We start from the raw sequence: 21144 nt of genomic DNA, 5'->3' as shown, positions 1-21144 counted from the left end.
ACCGGATCATCAGGCTCCAGGCAGTGCTCGAGGTAGTTTCCAACCGGACAGCCCTTGCACTCGATCACATCAGTGACCAGCTGACCCAAACAAGAGCAGTGATCTACCAGATCAGATTAGCCGTGGACTATCTATTGGCTGATGAAGGGGGAATATGTGGAAAGTTTAATTCGTCTGAGTGCTGTCTGGAGATTGATGACAAAAGTTCAGTTATCAAAAATATTTCCAAAGAAATCCGAAAACTGGCATATGTAGGTAATCAAGAATGGACTCCTCTAATCAACTCCAATTGGTGGGACAACTTCTGGTCTTTTAAAGGGACATGGTGGAAGAAGGCTGCGTTTGTTATAGTATGTGCAATCACTGGAATGTTATTCTTGCCATGCCTACTTCCCTGCCTAATCCGAATGGTGAGCTCTACCATCCAAGCCAGCATACAACTCCCAGAGTTAACTAACCAAAGACACACCAAAATCATGTTAATGGAAAGTCGGGAACAAAAAAGTCAGAAGCAAGAGCAAGAAGGGGTCAGAGAAATATATTAACAATATCAGAAACTAAAAAAAAAAATTAAAAAAAAAAAATTTTATATTCAGGAATCAGAGGTCAGTGTTTGATGCAGGCTAAGGCCTGATCAAAGAAATAGAGGGGGGAATTGTTATGAAAAAGTTCATAAGTTTTAGCTTTTCATGTTAAGCTTTTCCCTGTTCTGGTTGTTAATTGATGTTAGTTGTTAAATGTTAAATTGTTGACCCCCATTTTGCCCCAGCCCCCACCCTGTCTCACCTGTGTGTCTCTTTTTCCCTCCGTCGAGTGTGCTGCTGCTGCTGCTTCCCTGAAAATGGCACCTGGAGGAGGGTGACATCATGGACCCACATGCAAATGAGGGGAGTGCGAGGGACACTGGGACATTTTTTGGATTTAACACCCCTTAGGACAACGAGCCCAAATGACACCAGGAGCTAAGACCAGTGTCCCCAGGCTGGAAAAATGATGTGGACCACCCCAAGCTGCTTGGATTTACACCATGATGTAAGAAGTGCCCCACCAACATGACACCCCTAGACCACGGACAGAGTTGGTCTTCCCAGGGATTTCCGTCGAGGACAGAAGACCCAGCTCTGCCTGCGAGGACACAGCTGCACTCCTCCTCCTCTGGGTCGTCATTGGGAGCAGCGGCAGGGTGCGCATCCCCGCGAACCCCCCCAGAGCTGATCTCACTAATAAAGGCCTTTCAAAGGAGCAGGTCTCCTGGCCCATTTACTTCACTTCCCTTCTAGGGGCATTCTTTCCCCTTCTCCCAGGCTTTCCTTTACTCAACTGCAGATTTCAAAAGCCTTATGGCATTTACAGTTAGGCTAATAAAGAAGAGAATGCTTGGAAAATCTGACTGACTCAAGGTTTAGAATTAGTATCTGATAGATTTGTGCGGAAAAGTCCGTCAAAATTACCAGCAGGGAGAAATTCCCAGTGGCAGCTCTCCCCCAGCTTATTAGCAGGTAACACACTTCAGAATCGCTTGATCAAACAGGTATTGGAAAGGGAACCAGCTCAGCAGCTGCTGCAACACCCCAGGCAAGGAGAGCTGGCTCTCCACATCCATTCCATTCCTTATGCAGCCACCTGTCCAGCAAAGGGTTTCTATCTCTCTCCTGCTAGGGATGTTTCCCATCTAGTCCCCCTCCAGGGTCCGACCATAAATCATGAGAAACCATAATACTCTGCAAAATCTAAGCAGCCATCTCCCCTGTTCAATTGTACTGCTTCTTTTCTTCTACTCCCTGAAAACCTAACCACACTATTCTATGAAATAGCAGAGAAACTTTGCTCTGTTGAAGAGCATTTCCCACAGCTAGCAATTTTTCCTGCCGAAACACCACCCCAAAGGCAAAACTTTCCTTGGCAATGCAGACTATTTACTGCTTGGAGGGGCAGGAAAATGTTAGGGATCAAATCTAAGACAACAGAGGACAGTAACAGTCCATGTCTGCGTTAATCACACCTAGATTTGCTCTAAATTATACTGAGACTATCTGTTGTTCCACTATTAAGAGGTTTCTTCTTTTTCTCCTGCCACAACAATTCCAGATATGCATTGTCTATATAATTATTCTAAAATAGCACATCATATACTGATGGTTTCAGAAACACAATAGTATTTCTTTTTTTTTTTTCTTTAAAGATCTCTAATTAGACTAGCCCAAACACTTAAGAACCCATGTTTTTTGTAGGCAGTTGTAAACAGGGAAAACACATATTTCTTCTGATTGAATATTAAAAAAAAAAAAAAGAAAAAAGAAAAAAAAGAAAAAGCAGGAGCAGAACACAGAACAACAAAACAACTGACAAACTAGATCAAATCAAATGCCTTTCTCTATTTGCAGCTGGCATCAGGATGTAGGTATCATGATCTGTATCCTTTATAACAGATAGTTATGAAGCAATTTCAAAATGTTTATATTTCAGCTTTATATGCTGCTACATTCTCGTGGGTGCTCAAATTATTTGCAGGGAGTACAGAACACACTTTTTACCGTTATTAGAAAGCAACCCAAGAAAACAAAAACATAAGAACTGAAGTAAACAGAGAATCCTAATACTTTCCCTTCTGATAGTTTCGTATGAATAACGTTTTTAAAAATGTCTAGGGCAGACACTATGAAAACATCCACACTGAGCAACCAGCTGCAAACTTAAAATCACAACTTCATAGAAAGTTCACCAGGTGGTGTCAGAAACCGCAGAACTGCCATTTAATAGAGCCTGACAGAAGAAACGTAACAAATTAAAAAATCAGACAAAACCAAAGGAAGTAAATATTTCTAAGGAATAAGATCGAAGGGGCTACTACAAATGCACCAGTTTCAAGAGCTTCCAGCTTTCATGCACATTTTGCAGAGTGGTTTCAACAAACTGGGTTTAGCAGGACCAACACTTCACAGAAGAAGACAACTTCATTCAAAGTCCTTATCAGAGATCTACATTAATAGTTTCAAAACTATGAAACTCATCTTGCAGGCAAGTTTAAAACCGTATGTTTATTTTCTTGAATGAGAGCTCTGCTGGGAGAAGCCACCTCAAGAGCATTCCTGACAGAAAAGCAGCCACAGCAGAGGTAGCTAGAAAATCCAACCATTCTGGCATGAAACACAAACATGCTGCCAAGAGTACAGAGGTCTCACTAGCCCAACAGTTCAGCAAAGGTCCAGTGAGCATGGGTGTTTCTGGCACTTCATGATTAGTGTCTAAGGACCCGTCACTCCCAAATACTTGTGGACAGAAGTCTCAACATGGCTATTCCGAAAGAGACACACCAAAATGTTGTCAGATGTCAAAAAGGAAACATTTTTGCTTTATTTTTAAATTTTCTTTTGGAAATCTATGTTCTTCCCCTGCTATTCAAAAAGCTATTTTAAACTAAAACAGTCAAGTGGCTGTGGCTTTGGTGATACTATCCACTTCCGTGTTTCAGTTGTTGGCATCAAAGTTTTAAAAACATAATTTAGCTGAACCAGCAACTGAGTGAACTCATTTGCAACACCAAATCCATTATGAACAGATTTTTACCTTCTTTCCTGTAAAAGCACAAATCATACAGACAGCAATGAAATTCTGAAATCAACAACCAGTACTGGCTGTGATACACTGAGCTATTGTTCTGACCTTCAGTTTTACTCTGTATAACATGCTTGCACATCTATCCGTTTTTAGAGAGCAGGCAAAACAAACACAAAATGAGGTTTCTAGTGTTTTTTTCCTAAAGCTTATTATCTCAAGAAAAACAATCACAACCAGTACAAGAAGGTAAAAGGCTCTGTGTGCCCCGGATGGACCAGAACCTGCCCGCTGTGCCTCCCAGGGGGGAAGTGAGCAAAACTGCATGTTAGCTGCTTGCTTTTCACCCTAGAGCCTTTGAACCCCAGGCAGTTAAGGGCTGTTCTATTTCCTCTTCCTCTATTAATTCATTCAGGACACGTAACTGAAAGATTGCATCTGAAAGACATTTAACTGATGCAACAGACAGGGCAAAAATCTGATCTTCCGCATGCAAGTTTACCACATGTTTTTAGGATTTTGTTGCTACAGCAAACAAGAATTCAATGCCACACAGAGCAAGCAGCTCAAAACTGTTGCTTTTTTTCTCCTCAAGCCTACAGTAACACCAATATATATATTGTACGTAGTCATCTTGTCTTCCAACACAAGCAGATTGCTGTAAATGTGATTGTAAGACAGAATCTCTTACCCAGCTCCATCTTTGGCATATATTTAAATGCAGGTGCCATCTATGGATCAGACTCCTGCAGAGGGCAGAGCCTCTAGCCTGGAGCACTAACAGAAGTCATGGTGGCAAGTTTTCTCTAAGCTATCTCCAATAAATTCTCTCAGGTTGTTAGTTAATAAAGTTAAAGCCCATTTTTTTCCCTGGACTTGCTCCTAATTAAGCAGAAGCATCTAATTCTGGGAAAGTAATACTAGAAGAAAACTCTAATATAGGATAAATAAATCCCACAGAATACTCCACATCAGGTTGACATGTTTATAGCCTGTACTCCAGAATAAGTCACAATACTGTCCTACAAAACGAATGGTCTGTGGTCTCTCTATTCACCTCACTCTCAACATACACCCCAACTCACACAGGAATTCCATGTAAAGTTCAATTTCAAATAACTTAGAATTGTGGGTTTTGGCATACGCATCATTAATGCTTTACTACTCAGAGCAAGCAGTACTACATACTTGTATTCCAAGGGCCTGAAAACTACTCAGTTCTTGGAATCTTAACACAGGATCACTGGAAAATTAAAGTTACCCCTTCCCTCTGTTACAAAAATGTGCATATGCAAAGAGATTTCCTACCTGGAAAATATTCTGCCACTATATTTTGACATTAAGTATCAAAGAATATCAAGTTTGTCTTATTTTATAAAGCATTATATAGATCAAATTTATGAAGGGGGAAAAAAAAGATTGGAGGAAGCCAACAGGTCCTCTAACATGTTGCATCAAATTTCTCTTGAAAGAGCAGAAAAATTCATCCCTAAAACACTGAGGGACAACCTGTTTTTTTTTTTTTATATATCAACCAAACCATTTAGTGGAAAGTTCTTAAAAATTATGGATTCTGTTTCTTCCTTCAGTTTTGATCTGAAGGAAGATGTAGAGTACAGGTTTGTATCAACAACTGCAAGCATTTCTTGTTCTGAACAAATCTAAGGTGTCTTGAAAAGCTTTTTAAACTCATTAGCAAAGGCAGCTCTCTGTTAGCTATCTCATTAACTGGCACTTCTGAATTTCCAAGTGACCTAGTATTTTTCCAGGTGAAGTTTCTCAGTTCATCAGGGGCAACTCAAAGCCTTACTAACTCTGCCAACAGAAGAATAGGGAAAACCCCCTATAATTAATGTCCCACCTGAAGATAGGACTATTATGCAGAGTTAAGAATGACCTGGTTTGTTGGCTTTGGTTGGTTTTTTTTTTTTCGGTAGTGTGACTTCCTAGAACAAAGAGGAGCACAATTATACCAGATGTCTGTCTACCAAAGTCAGCTTCCAGTAAGATTTAAGATAATTTATTTATGCTGCTTGCCAGACATCAGTTAGAAACAGTTAACCATTGCTCAAAGATCCGACAGCCTGCATTGCCTCTACTGGGACACACGATACTTTAGTGCATTAGGGATGTTAATTTTAAATTAAATATGATTAGAGAGGTTACTCAAAACTGACATTTAATATCTGCTCACTCCTGACAGCAAACTTGTCACCTTGTACCCCCAAAACAAGAGAGCAAGGCTACCTTCTAACAACAATTAATTTGTATGCAAAATAGTTTTAACATGTTTTTTCTATGCATGTGGACAAAACTACACCCAACCAAACAAAAAAACCACTTTACATCCCTATCAATGAGGAAAGACCGTCACCTTTCACAAGGGTCAGCAGCAGGATGGCCTGCAGAATGGGTACTGGAGCACTGCAGATATCGCTGTGCAGAGTCCGTGGCCTCTCACAAAGCCTGAGTGCTGGCAAGCTAAGTGCACTGTGGGCACCGTATTCAAAGACATGCCCTTCTTGGAATAATCAAGTTATAACAAAGGTGTTGTCCAAAACATAGAGAAGATGTGCAACCTACACTAAGAAATCACCCTTCTGTAGGAAAATGGCTTAATAAACTGCCTAAAATATTCTTCACCTTTGCCGCACTTCTCAGGCTTTTTTCCCCAGAGTCCTTTTTCAAGCTCTTCACAGCCTAAGTTGCCCCTGGAGAAGGACAGCACAAACTGTTCTGAGTCTATTATACGAGTATATCTTTCATATCTCAGCAAAGGCACCAATTTTAACATCCATAAAAGTGACAACCATGTTGGTGCATTCTCTGCCATTCTACAGTGCAGCAATTTTCTTCCTGCTGGCAATGCAAGCAGGTGAGCTGGAAGTCAGACCAAATGGTAACTCTGGTTTTGTTTAACAGTCTAGACTTGGCAAAGGCATTCACATCCAAGTTTTAAGGTAGAGCAGTACCCTCAAGGTGTTTAAGACAGGCATTAAGCACCCTAAAGTTACTACACACTTCAACCTCAATCTCACATGCCTTCCAACCTCAAATCTGCGTGCACCTCATAAGGTGCTGGGGTTTTCAGTTTCTAAACTTCAGCTTCATACTGAAATGTAGCTGTAAGACTTTCAGCAGACCATGTAGCCAGCCATAACTTGCCGTAATCTATTAAAAACATCACTGAATAGTTGGACATGATGATTTTAGGAAGTCTTTTCCAACCTGAACAATTCTGTGATTCTGTGAGGATGAGATTTAACAAGGTCTGTCTCATGAGTTTTCGCTCAGCAGAGAGTAGATTAGAGCAAAAAGAACTAGAGATTTCCATACAGACCCTTACAAGACTTTGTACAACATTCATCACCTAATACACTTTGGTTTCCTTGGGGCACATAGCACTCATGGGGTTCAATTCAAAGTGTACATTGGTGCATCATGTTTTCATACCAGTGAGATGTACATAGAGAGTACTTTGTACACAGCTAATGGCTAGTTGAGGGGAACTGCAGCATGCAAAACAATGAAAGGTCTAGCTATAAATGCCTATCACAAACAAAATGTTGGTGACTTCAGAGGATATACTGGAGAGCAGAAAACAAATGGCATAGGGATGTATTGGTACTCCTCGGTACAACTGAGAGTGTCACAACACCACTAGCAATATCTGAATTCATTCTTTCTCTTTTTTTTTGCCACACATTTAAAATGCCATGAATAAAATTTACTTTTTAGTTAAGGTTGAGACCTCAACAGCCAAGAGGTTACACAAATTAATTTGTTCCAGTAGTGCCCAAAAAACCCCCAACCAATGTCTTTGCAGTAATAAAAACTAAATGAAAGCAAGTATCTGATTTGATCAACTAAACAACACATAATGACAGCAAAGAACTCTGGTTGTTGTCAGTTTTTATCTTCCCACACTTTTATTAGAAAAATAATTGTGAAAAAGTGTCACAATATATTAAGACCATTTATATACTTCCAGTACGCAACTGCAGCCAAGACTACTTAGGACAAAATCTTATTTAAACTGCATTTGCACTATTTCAGCTTAGGGTTCTCACAAGCAACCAAACCAAGCATTGAAAAGCAGGTACATTTATTTCCAAAAAAAACGCTGAAGAGGAAGAACCTTTTTGTTTGGTTTGGGGACATTTTGCTATTCTGGTGAGCTATTAAATATAGCTCAGTAATCAAAACAGTAGCACATACGAGCAAACACAGCCCAAGATATTAAGGCCAGAATGGACCAGAGAGGTTGATCCTATCTGATGTGCTGTACATGTACAGCATGGCAATTTCTTTGCAAAGCTCAGCCTAAGCTGGAATTCCATGGGTTTTTGTTTGTTTGTTTGTTTGTTTTTTTTGGGTTTTTTTTTTTTTTTTTTTTTTTTTTTTTGCCAGAAAGCATCTTTGACTTGATTTAAGAGATTTTAATAGAGGGATGTTGTGGATACTCCATAAATCAGAGATGACAATAATAAACTAGCATAATCAAAAAAGCCCAGGTGGTGTATTTTTCTTCAGTGAGTCAAGCCCATTATCTGTAGAGTTTAACCTTCTTATATTAACAATTCTCTAGCTTCAGAAATGTCTCTTGTTTGTAGGTACCTGTAGACCACAATAAACCACTCAGATTGAAAATCTTCAGGGTTTTGTTGTAAAATAATATTTTTTCACTCTGCAAACAGTTCTTGTCGTTTCTTTAAAGAAAACTCAAAACTTTCCAGTTTTCCAGCATTCAGAATTCCAGACTCACTAAGGCTACACTGGGAGAAAACTCCTACCTTACAGTACACTCCCCATACCCACCTGCCCCAAAATCTTTTGAGTACAACCTTACAATGGGGTTCAAATACAGCCATCACTATCCTCATGCTTCTTTCAAACAGCCATTTTACAGGACATACCGATCATTTACATTCTCTGTTTCCAGATGGCAGATCTTATTTATTATATCCTATAATTTTCTTTTACTTTTTTTTAAACTATATCGAAACAACACTACTAGGTTTGGTAGCTTACTGGAAAACCTTGGACATGTTACTGCACCTCTAAGATGGAAATAATGACACTTAACCTAACTTCTGCTCACCTTTATATATAAGGGATACAAAGGAATCAATTTCAGCAAGGACAGAGTTTTCTACCACTGACCTCTCCATTAATCAGCAAAGCAACTGGTAAAACTAGTAAAAAGTTTGGGTAATTTTTATATCTTACCAGTAATTGTATTTTGCTCTAGACACTGAGGATACTAAACCATCAGCAGGTAAGAGCTCTTACACAGTCACACCAAACACGTGGCATCACTGCATTCACAGTTTATTTTGTGCCATCCCGTTTAGAAATTCAAGATGTACATTTTAGGTGTTAGTAATTGATATGCAGGGAGGCCAGTTAGGCATTGCTTGTTTCCACCTCCAGTTTGTCAAACTTTAGAATTTTAAATGGATTACTGCACCTTTCATAGTGTCAGAGATATTCCTTTACAAAAAGGAGGAAGACAGCTTTCAAGTCAATTTTATAAGGACAACTGGCTTCAAGAATATAAATTAAAGATGAAATGCAATAGACAACAGCAAAAGGTTTCACATCATGCAAACATAATGACTGCTCAAGAATCCCTTGCAATCAGAAAGAAAAAAAACCACCACTTCTTTTTCACGGTCAAGCTAACCTGCCATCTCATAAGTCTGTTACATTATGTGTGATTACCCATTTCCTTACAAAATTGCACAGCAGTCAGAGCCCAGTTTTTGTCAAACGGTGAATAGTTGAATTTCTTTCTGTTTTGAAATACCAAGCTGCCAGCCACACGCAATTTCCAAGGTAATCAGTAAAATGCCTCTAGCACCATAACTAAAAAAATAAAAATAATAATAAAAAAATCTCACTTTCGTTTCATAATTAATGTCCTACAAGTAAAAGCAGTGCAATCACCTGTACATGAAAAGAATTGGAAGTAAACCATTTACTGTCTTCAAAGAACTTAATGACTCAATTATTTTTCCAAGGAAAGGGAGGCAAAGTCTAAAGCTCAGTGGTCTCTCTAGAAGATTAAAGCAACAACTCAAAGAATACTATTCTTTATTATTCTTTATAATTATTATCCAGAGCTTAATCTTAACTGTTAAAGGTAAATGACAGGCTACACTGCAGAGATTCATACTCCTGTTCTGCCTGGAGCCAAGATTTTCCAATCCAAAACCAGAGGTATGGGAAAATGGTATCAAAGGCACTTCAACAGCTATTTAATACCTATATATATAGATACAGAGATACCTTTATCTTTCTCTATATAAAAAGATACATATATGTATATATACACACACACATATATATATAGCCTTCCTGTCCTTAGTTTAAATTAGAAAAGCCTGAAAACCAGGTGGATTTTGGTCAGTGAACTCCCCAGTTTGCTTCAGAATTCTCTTCTGGTAAGGAACAAAAATACTATTTTGGCTTGATTCAACTTGATCTATTTCTGTTTTGCTGCTAAACCATGCTTATTTCCAGAACATTAACATTTGCATTGCATCCTCACTATCTTTAACTCCTGGAAATGTGGCATCCAGTTTTCCAAAAGCAGCACAGCATTTATTCTTACCAACCAGGAATACAAACACAGACATTGTGACCAGACACATTGAGCTCCCAAAGGTCTTCAGTAGGCCAAACATTACTTTTGTCTTTAAAGAAAGTCTCTCACATTTATCAGCTGCATATTGGGAGAGATTCATCACATATATCCCACCACCCCCCCAAATCTACCTGACCGAGGTCATCAAAACACTACATTGACAAAAGGATGAAGAGAATCTCAACAGAGAATTACCCTTGGAGCTCCTGAACCTGCTAACAAATTTCCACTCAGTCTTGAGAGACAGCAGGCACACAGACAGTCCTTGCATAACCAACTGTGGACCCACTGACACTTCCCACTCTCAGTTCAACATGGCATTTCCTGTGGGCAAGGCAAAGATGACTAGGGGAATATTTGTCACATACCTGCAGAAAAACAGCCTTGTTAGGTCTATGAGCCATCTAACTTCAATAGCTTGTCTTGTGCAACCTATAATCACATAATTACAGGCTACCTGAATAGAAACATCAAAAAGGGATCTTTTAGCTCTGCATCAGTTTTGCACATAAGTAAAATTCACACAGAACAGAGAGTTCCCACAAGGCAAGATTCACATCCTCTGTCGTTCCAGAGCAATTCAGCCCAAAACAAAGTGGTACTTCAGTGAGAACATGGCAGACAGGCAAGGGAAGGGAGTTGCTGTAGCTGTAAAATGGCTCAAGCCTTCACAACATGTTACAGGTCTGAAGGTACAAAATCGAAGTACATTGTTCCAGCAATAATGTTTGGATTTTCTGTACTGTTTGAGTCTATCACAGGGAGTTCAGCAAGGCAAATGTGACCAGCAACACAACACCAACCTACAGCACCACAGATTTGCTGTTTTTTCTCTCCACAGCCCCTTATATACCTTAGCCTTGCCTCCACACCAGTGCCACCATTCCTGTAGTGACACCTCCCTCTCACTTCCGGTGTCCATTTCAATAACCCAGCGATCACACCTAATTTTGCTATTATCACCTACATTTTACAGGAATTCTGTACAGCCTGAATTTACTCCAACAGTGCCTTGGATGTCAACAAAAATAAACTGCAAATGATGGGGTTTGTTTGTTTGTTTCTAGACTTAACATTTGACCCTTAAGAGCAATCCAGAGTGGGCAGACCCTCCATAATAAGGGTAAGCAACCTTTCTGCTGGAGCTCTGCAGGGCAGGGAGGACAGATGCCTGGGGCACGAAAAGAAAGGCTTCAGGGAAGCTGTTGGGAGCACTGCTGTCAATCTTCACTACTCCTGCAACTCTATTAGCTCACCTCATGGTGCTCACAAACAGATTTTAATCTCTCCACACTCTCTCATAATACTTTTATCCCAGATTAGACCATTTCCACATCATGTTCCTATTATCAGAATCATGAAAGGAAAACCTTCCACATGGAGCCAAGAAGGTAAGAACAATTGCACCATTTCTCTTCACTTTCCTCATCTGAAAAGTAGACCTGTGTTTAAGAAATCTGGTAAGAAACAGCTGACATAAACTGCTGTGTTTCTAGCTGTTGGTACTTATCCAATTTCATTATTGACATGACAGTCTCTTCTGAAAACTTAAAAAAATGAGATTCAACCACTTGCCTGCACACCATGGGGTCAGGCAGTTAAGCTGTAGAAATTCACCCATCACTATGTATTTTTAATAATACATGCTGTAAGCAATTAACCTATTTACTTTTTCTTTTTTTTCCCCAAAGAAAAGTACCATGAAAAGCAATAGCCAGATGACAAATTTGGACATATCAAAATTCTTAAAAAACCACAAATGCATTTTGCACATTATGCATTTCTCAGAAATGATACAAAATGCAAATGGTACTGAAATTTCTGAAGTGAAATACTTCAGCACAGAGGCTGCCTGCCATTTCACTGATAGCTATTTCTTTGTCATAATCAGGCAAGTTGTTTTGACAGTTTCACTTCTATGTCAACTATAAATCTGTTAATATTTAATGGATGATTGAACTGGAACAACTATCAACAATATTCATCAGCCTGGAGAACGAAGATTTAGCCAGGCTAATTGCAAGTCTGTGTGAGTCAAAGTGCTGAAAACCTGTATTCACTTTACCCTGTGTAATTCACCTGGATTTTATAAAGTAACAGTAAACTACCTGACTAAATTAACATTTCAACAAAAAGAAAACAGCTCAAATGTAGAAAAGAGGAAGAGCTTCCTGAAAATTAAACTGGAACAAGAGCAAAAATTCTTACAGGGATGCACATTTCCTAGGTCTCCATGGAGTGCTGTTTCTTTACACCAAACCATTAGCTTTAGTTCATGCTGCTGTTTAGTTCCTGTCAAGGAAAAAGTCATGCTTCTTCTCAGTATAGCTGATGCCTGAGGAGCAGCTGTTCTTGTAGGTCCAACACTTTCAGCCTGTGACAGACAGCAGCTGATTGACACCTGCCAAGGACGGATTAAAGGCGTGCCCTAAGACAGCCCTCTGCAGCTCCACACTCCACATTCTCTAGAAGATGCCTCTGCTTCAACAGCCTGGCCCACGTAGTAATCACAGCTGACATCTGAAATATGAGACAGAATGAGCACCTGGCATCTTGATCTTTTCCAGTGCTTTATTTGCAACTGCTGGGTGTTGAGGAACAGGCAGCAAAGAACACCTCTGCACAGAACATAACAGCTGCCAGTATCTGCAGTTCAACAACAGACCAGTGAGCCTGCCAAAAGATGTTTTAGAAAAAACTGATTTGCAGAACAGGGAAAGGTTGGAGGCAGGAAATATATTCTTATCTTTTAGAGCGCTTCCAGCTAATTTGAAGTCTCTTCTTCACAGCAGAACTGTCTCTGAATCTCAGACAACTGCTGCAAGCCGGGAAGAACAATTAATTTCTTTTATCAACTTTGAAAAACAAATACAGTTTAAATAATTTAAGTTACTTACAGGTAACATAAAAAACTTACGGTAGAGGAAAGAATAAACCCGGTCTGTGTGAATACCATCTCTGCATCACATGTGAAAGAGTGCTGTGTGCCTCCCTGTCCTAAGACTCAGCAGAAAAAAACCCCTACCAAGATAAACATTACATTTAAACTATCCTGTTGGGGGAGTTTTTACTCTTTCCCTCAGTGAAGAAAATTTTTGCCATTAGCATGTCAAAGGAACCTGGCCCGGGCAACTCCCTGTTTTCTAATTACTCAAGACAAAAGAGGGAGTGGGGATGAATAGCTCTAAGTTGCTTTGTCCTTGCGATGAGCCACTCGCGCTCACCGCCCGAACACGGAGGAGAGAACTTCTTTCTTTCTCTGTGGTGCGACCAGGCCCTGCACTCCGACACTGCTACAGCTTCCTGCTTCTGAGAACAGCGCTGAGAACCGGGACACAAACACTGAGCGGAGGTTTCTTTTCCTTCACCCTTCTCCTACCTGGGACCCCCCTGCCGCAGCCACCTGCCTGCTCCTGCAGTTCCTGCAACTGAGAAAAAAAAGCCACTCCGCCCCTGCTCCACCGGAACTGTGTGGAGGAGGAGGGCACCTGACTGGACAAAAGGACTGAGATGGAGTTTCCTTCTGTTTTGTCACTGATCTGTTCATAGCTGATGTTGCTCTTGTTTGTGTTGTAGATATATCAGTAAAGAACTGTTATTCCTAAGCCCATACCTTTTGCCTGAGAAACCCTTAATTTCCAAATAATACTAAACTGGGAGGGAGGGAATTTTCACTCTCCATTTTGGGAAAAACTCTCTCCTTTTTCTTTCCTGGCAATACCGTCCCCTAAACCAGGACATATCCACAAAAAACTTTTTAATTTTAGATCTTTTATGTCTAAATCTATTACTTTTATAAGTGCATATTTTTGTTGACTTAATATTTTTTATTAAGGGTCCTTGTTTTTTTTGGAGTGTTGTCAAAATATCTGCTCCTTGTATTTTGAGGGCATAGCAGATCAGCTGTGAAGAAACAAGAACTGCATGAAAGCCAAGAACTGCTCTTAAACCCTCTGAATGGTCCTCGTGGTCCAACAACAGTCCAGTTTGCTCAATAACCTCCCAAAATCCCTTAGGGGTAACCAAGGAGGAATGAGAACAAGGAAAAAATGTTTTCACTCCTTTTCACTGCCCATTTTACAAATTTCCACTCTGAAAGAGCAATATAAAATACAGTAATTTCACGATTACAAGCCGCACAGATTATAAACCGCATTTCCGGGGTGTCGGCAACGTTTAGGTCCTTGTCCATACATAAGCCACAACGGATTATTAGCTGCACTTTAGTTCGTAGCGAGGATCCGTGTGCAACTTTCACAAATTTGCCAATTAGTAACAGAATCGCGGCATAGCGGGGTTTACTGGCTCAGGGCAGGGCCAGCAGGCTCGGCCCGCTCATGGATGCCGACAGGGCCAGGTGGCCCAGCTTGGCGCTACAGCTTGGCGGGGCCGCTTGGGGCCGGCCGGGTGGTGCTGTTGCCACCGCCACCAGGCTCGCTCGCCCCCCCCGCCACCTGCACCGCCACTGCTGCGTTTGCTCGCCCTGGCCGGCACTGCCGGCCCCGGCGCCGCCGGGCTCCCCCACGCTGCTGGCCCCGGTTCTGCTGGGCTCCCCTGCACTGCTAGCCCCGGTTCTGCTGGGCTCCCCTGCACTGCTAGCCCCGGTTCTGCTGGGCTTTCCCGCGCTGCCGGGCTCCCCACGCTGCTAGCCTCGGTTCTGCTGGGCTCCCCTGCGCTGCTAGCCCCAGTTCTGCTGGGCTTCCCCGCGCCGCTGGGCTTCCCCTCACTGCTAGCCCCGGTTCTGCTGGGCTTCCCCGCACTGCCGGGCAGCCTCGCGCCGCCAGGCTCCCCCTCACTGCTAGCCACGGTTCTGCTGGGCTTCCCCGCGCCGCCAGGCTCCCCCATGCTGCTGGCTCGGGCTCAGCCGCCTGCCCCCCGCACCACTGGCCCTGCCTCTGCCAGGCTTTCCCACCTCTGCCGGGGCCGGCCAGGCTCCAGCTTGGCTTGGGGCTGCCACGGGCTCTCACTTCCGTGTTGGTAACTTTTAGAATCTTGTTCATATATTAGCCGCTCCGGATTACAGGCCGCACTTCTGGGTAAAGACCAAAACTGTAGTCAAAATGGTGCGGCTTGTAATCGTGAAATTACTCTACCTTTAAAGTAGCTTTCACAAAATGCAGCAGCTTGACATCCCTGCCACACTGTGATTCTGCTTTGTCTCACAACTATCACTGCAAAGATCACATGTATTAAAGACGTTCACCAACTTACATTAACAAGATCTAAGTTCATAGGCTTCAGTTATTTTGCCAAACATAGAAAACAGCTTCAACAAACAGCAAATGCAGCACAGAGGGGCCTGCTTCAGGTGGACTCCTGTTGCTCCTGCATGTTTCAGGGACCATAAACAGCAAAAAATGCAACTGGCACATCCTCAAAGAAGAACACCACGGAAAAGTGGCAAAACTCTAAGAAAGAGTCCCTGGCAAAGGAGGAGAAGCTGTTATTACCTACAGCGTGCTATCTCCTGCAGCCATCACCTTCACATTACGATTGCCCGGCAGTTTTTTCAGAATCCCAGGGAAATGCTATAGACCCAACTTCCTCAGCTGACCCCAAAAGCTTTTGAAGCAGATCCAGCAGCAGTCAGACTGCTGAGGCTTTTGCTCATCTCAGTGAGACCCCCTGTGTGGGAGAAGAAAGGATCAGCACAGTGAGGTCACTGCTTCACTCACTGGTACACAAGTCACAAATCAGAGAACTTGGTAATGTCACCTATGTTACCTTTAAGTAACTGAGATTATTTAAACTGTGTTGGTTTTTCAAAGCACATAAAGAAGTATTTGTTTTTTCCTGCCTGCAGATGTTGCCTGAGGATCACAGGCTGAGATGCTCAATTATACTGTGAGGAATAGACTTACAATCAAATTAGCTGGAAGGGCTTTAAAAGCTATTACAGTAATGTCATGACTATAAGGCGCACCCTTTTGACTAAAATTTTCCCTCGAACCCAGAAATGCGCCGTATAGTCCGGTGCGCCTTATCTGATGGACAAAGTTGCGACATTTGCCAAACTGGAAGTGTGAGCTGTGAGCCGTGGGGGGAGCCGGAAGTGCCACGGCAGCTGGCTGGAGGCGGGCCCAGAGGCCTGCGGTACCGGCCCTGCCGGGTGGAGGTGGGCCCAGGGGCCCATGGCTGCCAGGTGAATGCGGGCTAGGGGGCCCACGGCACCCCCCTTCCCGGTACAGGCGGGCCCAGGGGCCAATGGCTGCCGGGCTGAGGCAGGGCCTTGGCCAGCAACCACGAAGGGTATGCTGGGGGCGGAGCCTCGCTGCAAAAAAAAAGTGCGCCTTATCTGATCTACAAAGTTGCGAATTTTGCCGACTCCAGGGGGGTGCGCCTTATAGTCTGGTGCGCCTTATGGTCGTGAAATTACTCTATTTATTTTTTTATTTTTATTTATTTAAAACTTAGTTCATTAAATAAGTTTAGTTTATAGGGTATATTGTTCTGTAAATCTGAGAGATTGAAAAGGATTGTGACACTCCTTCCCCCAGCCTGGTGTTCAAGGATGAGAAGAGAGTGAAGTTTGTCAGGTTTCAGTACTAGCATTTGTCTCTAGGACCTAAGACAGCACAGCTAACTCTAGATGAATGTTAGATTCAAATAACGCTGACAGCTCATGTGACTAACATCATGGGATGCAGCCAGGCTCAACAGATTTCTCTAATCACCCTAAAAAGACAAGCTATTCATTGCTACATATTTACTAGATACCCATCTAGGAAGTCACGCATAGGATACCCGAAGTTTCCATTTCAGACATAGCTCCAACTATATGCAGAGTTCCTTTTTTATGTGTGTGTCTCCTTATACCTCTCACAGTTGTTAGATTTATGAACCCCCAGCAGTAACTGCTTAGGCAAGTTATACATATTTAATTCTTACATTTTCCCTCATAAATTAATCTACACAGCTTCTATCCATTTACTGCTTCAGAGTTCTCTTCAATGACCACTGTCTTTGTAACATGAACACTAATATAATATTTCAACTACTGTTGTACCAGTGCTCTTCTTCCCTTGTCTCCTGAAACAACTCCTCCTACACATGCAACACAACTACACTGACATTTCCTACCACCCTAGCATATTCACAGGGATTTAAAATCTCATTTAAAACCTTTATTCAGGAGTGCCAAAATTCAGTGGGTTTCCTCACAGGGAGATGGGGAAGAGCACGACCAAGGTATTACGTTCCTCTTTTTATTTTAATCAGCAATTTTTGGTCTAGCACTGAGATAATGCCAAGTGAAATGGAATATCAAGTGACTTCAAGTTTAATTTATTACAACAAAAATTACAAAATAAGCCCTATGTTAATCTTAATAAAGCCTCTCACATTTCTCTTCAGGTGCCTTTCAGATTCTCTCTCAACATCTATGCCATTTGATTTCACTGGGACACAAAAGGAATTTACAGTTATTAATCTATATTATCAAATGGCTCTATTTTCAGCTCCAGTGAGACAGCATAGCCTGGAAAAAAACCAAAACCATCAGCCACTTCAGAAATTCATCTTGTATTTTGCCTATGCAAACCATAAGGTACACATAAGCACAGTCTCTCTATTCAGCAGTAGCAGCTGCAGGGTGATGTTGGCAGCTATGTTAACACACAGCAGGTGTTGCTCTACTGCTGTTGCTCTTCCTTCCATGTAACACAGATTCTGGACCTCTGCAGGCACATTAAGATTGCAGTCCAGAGGGAGAAGCCAGAGAGACCATAAGAGGGGCTGGGAAGGAAGCCGGCAAACTCATGACCATACCTGCAAAAGTGATCTATGATACAGAGAGAGAGGCCTTGAGTAATCAGCACAAATCCAAAACTTATGCCCTATACCAGCCACTGTGAAGAAAATTAACTCTACCCCGCATGAAACCAGCTGCACTACACCAACTCCACAGATCAAGCAGAAACTTGTTTTCTGGTGATTCTCAATAAATACTCAGTATGTTCTAGTTTTTTTCTTAAAGGAACTGGATATTAACTGTCCTTGCTCAAGAAGCAGGACCCTTTGCAGCCACTTCCCTGGAAACCTATGATCTATGCATGGTTTATTACCTCATTATACCGATGGCTGAAGAAAAATGAGACTCTGAGAGCTGTCTGCTTCTGGTAAATATTTAACTACCAGAACCATGCCAACAGACTTCTAAGCTTGATTCTTCTTAACTTTACTTCAGCATCATGCTTTCCTCATCCCTTATAGCCTGAAGCTGAGTGTGCATCATATTTAGCAACATAACAACATTTCTCCTCTAGGATGTGAATGGATCCTAACATATTATGATATACCATTTACTCCGAAATGAACTTCAGTCACTCTTACCTCTTCAGATAAAGAATCATCTGAATGTTTTCTCTACACTTGATGCTTTATAAGCTTCAGCTTCACAGATTAGAAGAACTTTTCCCAGCTATTAACAGAGGGAGAAAACAATGCTTAGCCTCTGAAATTGTTTGAAGGAGACAGAGGGGTGGCATTTCAGTTACGATCAAGTGTTATCCAGCTGGGCATAGCCCACGGTGAGGAAAGGCAGATGAGGAAAAAGTCATCGGGCAATTCCAGGCCCTAGCAGCTAGAGGAAAGGCCAGTATCAAGTGTAGAGCAGCCCCAACTTTTGCACCATTCTGAGGATGCAAGACAAGTCCTGGCCACTCTCTGTCCCAGCTGTCTGTTCCTATGCCCACAGCTCCTCCACACAGCAAGAGCTGCAGGAACAAGGTACATACTTCTCTTCAGCCTGTTAAAGTGACACTTAGCATATCCTCAGGAAAAAGAGCCAGTAGGATCCTCTAAAGCTCTGGTCCTCCGGTCAGCATTCAAAAATGAAAGGAGATCACTGGAGCAGCTCGCAAAAAAGAACAGGCACAAAAAAACCCTAAAGCTGGAATCACAGGGTCCTATTATGTAAATAAATTTGTTAAGAAAATCTACTACTTTCGTAAGGGTTAGAATGCTACAAAGGCATCAGATCCAAAGGGCCAATATGAAGTACACTTCTGCACACATCTGTGCGTCTAAGCAACACTGCAATTTCTTTTTATGCCTTTTATGTGCCACTGCAAAGATAGGACAAAGCAGCTTTCTTTCATAGCTCTGCTTTTCAGCAAAGAACTCTAGTTAGACTGTTTTCAGCAGAGGAAAGTTGATAGTTTTGGATTTGAGGATTTCAAACATCATTTATTTATGTCATTCCAGCTCAATTGTCACCAGTAACATTATAAGCCAGGACTGCATTCCCAAATATACCTTCAGATCCATGGCAAGCAGCAGGTCTCATTATTATACCAGCTGTTTTACTTCTGTATTCCACTAAAAATACAGGACTCACACAGCAGGCATTTTATGAGCATGAGTTAAATTTGCTTTAGCATCAGTAACAACAAAACAAATGATTATGCTGCATTTGGCAGTGGGCAAGGAAAAACAGCTTCCAGTTTGACCTCTGTCCTTCCTACAAAGTAGACATCAGCATCCCATGGTGCTGGCACAAAAGGAAGTGCTATGGCTAGTGCTGAAGGCCATGCTGGCAGGCTGGCACAGGGTCAGCATCCCAGTGCATCCAGAGTCCTCATCAGCTCCCAGCTCCTGACTTGCACAGAACAGAAACCGAGAGCTGCTGCTGTACACAGAGGCAAGATATTGCCAATTAATTGGCTGGCAGCATCTTTCTTCTTGGAGAGACAGCATCTCTGACTTCCAATAAGTACCCATCAGAACTCTTAACCTCTGCTTTAGAAAAGAAAAAGACTAATTGACTTGCCAAAAGAAAACCTGATGTGCTTTTCTTGACAAGCTGCTCACCTTGATTCACAGCATCACTAAATAGATGTGGTTGGTGTCCAGCTGACTCAACACCGCATTTAGTTCTTGCCTCTGTGATTAAGAACTTAAAGATGCAGTTATATATTTTTAAAATGTTTTCACATTAGCTCTGCTAAGGCACTGTAAGCATTAAAAAGCTCTTACTGATGTAGCTATCATCAGGAAACATCTCTACATCTCTATATTTCTATGTGAGTGGCTTAGCTATTACTGCTGGCTCAGAAGTACCTAATTAAAAAAAAAAAATCCACTCAATTTTCTTCCCCATTAATTAAAGTCATCAGCTGCAATACAGAAAATGATCAATGAATAGGCATGGAATAGCTTTTCCAGAGAAGTTGTGGATGCCCCATCCCTGGAAGTGTTCAAGGCCAGGCTGGATGAGACTCTGAACAACCTGGTCTAGTGAAAGGTGTCCTGCCCTGTCCCTGTCAGGGGAGTCGGAAGTAGATGATCCTTGAGGTCCCTTCCATCCCAAACCACTCTATAATGATAATATGCTATTTTAAGTATTTTAAGCTTAAAACTTTCAAAATAAACAAATAAATGTCTCCTGCTTGTCAAAGCAGCCACAAGAAAGATTTAGAGTATAGTTATAGCAGCAAAGTCTCTCAGTATAGCAATACCTCATGTGAAAACAGGTTAATAATTACACTGGTTTTTTTCCCTTCAAATTAAGATTAACACTAGTTCCTTGGCTTTCCAATTTTAGGACTTCTGGTACATGTTTCAAAAGGTATAAATTTCACATTTTTTTATTTATAATAAATCATGCTAGTACAATTTATTGACTTCTGTTAATGTAGGAGAGGCTGAACACTAAAATGGAAAGTACAGTAATTTCACAACTATAAGGCACACCCTTTTAACTAAAATTTCCCCCCAAACCCGGAAGTGCGCCTTATAGTCCGGTGCGCCTTATCTGATGTGCAAAGTTCGGAAATTTGCCTACCCGGAAGTGAGAGCTGCAAGCCGCGGAGGGAGCCGGCAGTGCCATAGCTGCCAGCTAGTGGGGCGGAGCAGTGGCGGGCACGCCCTGGCCCCGTGGAGACGGGACGGCCCCTCCAGAGGCACTCCCCGGCCCCATGGAGGCGGGACGGCCCCTCTAC

General features: G+C 41.9%; 1 protein-coding gene across 2 annotated transcripts in view; it reads right to left on the bottom strand.

Moving 5' to 3' along the window:
• MCUB (mitochondrial calcium uniporter dominant negative subunit beta) overlaps positions 1-13519 on the bottom strand; it is a 39354-nt gene extending 25835 nt beyond the window's left edge. Inside the window, exon 1 of one of the 2 annotated variants that reach the window (XM_033060914.1) lies at positions 12413-13519. In XM_033060914.1, the coding sequence (XP_032916805.1) occupies positions 12413-12424 (12 nt within the window). In that variant the 5' untranslated portion in view covers positions 12425-13519. Of the gene's footprint in view, positions 1-10572; positions 11517-12412 lie in introns of those variants that run through there. The other variant, XM_033060913.1, reaches the window with a different exon arrangement.
• Positions 13520-21144: the final 7625 nt, after the last annotated feature.

The sequence above is a fragment of the Catharus ustulatus genome, chromosome 5 (genome assembly GCF_009819885.2).
Source record: "Catharus ustulatus isolate bCatUst1 chromosome 5, bCatUst1.pri.v2, whole genome shotgun sequence".
NCBI classification, from domain to species: domain Eukaryota; kingdom Metazoa; phylum Chordata; class Aves; order Passeriformes; family Turdidae; genus Catharus; species Catharus ustulatus.
The sequence above is the reverse complement of the archived record's forward strand: the minus strand, read 5'-3'. Positions and strand labels throughout refer to the sequence as shown.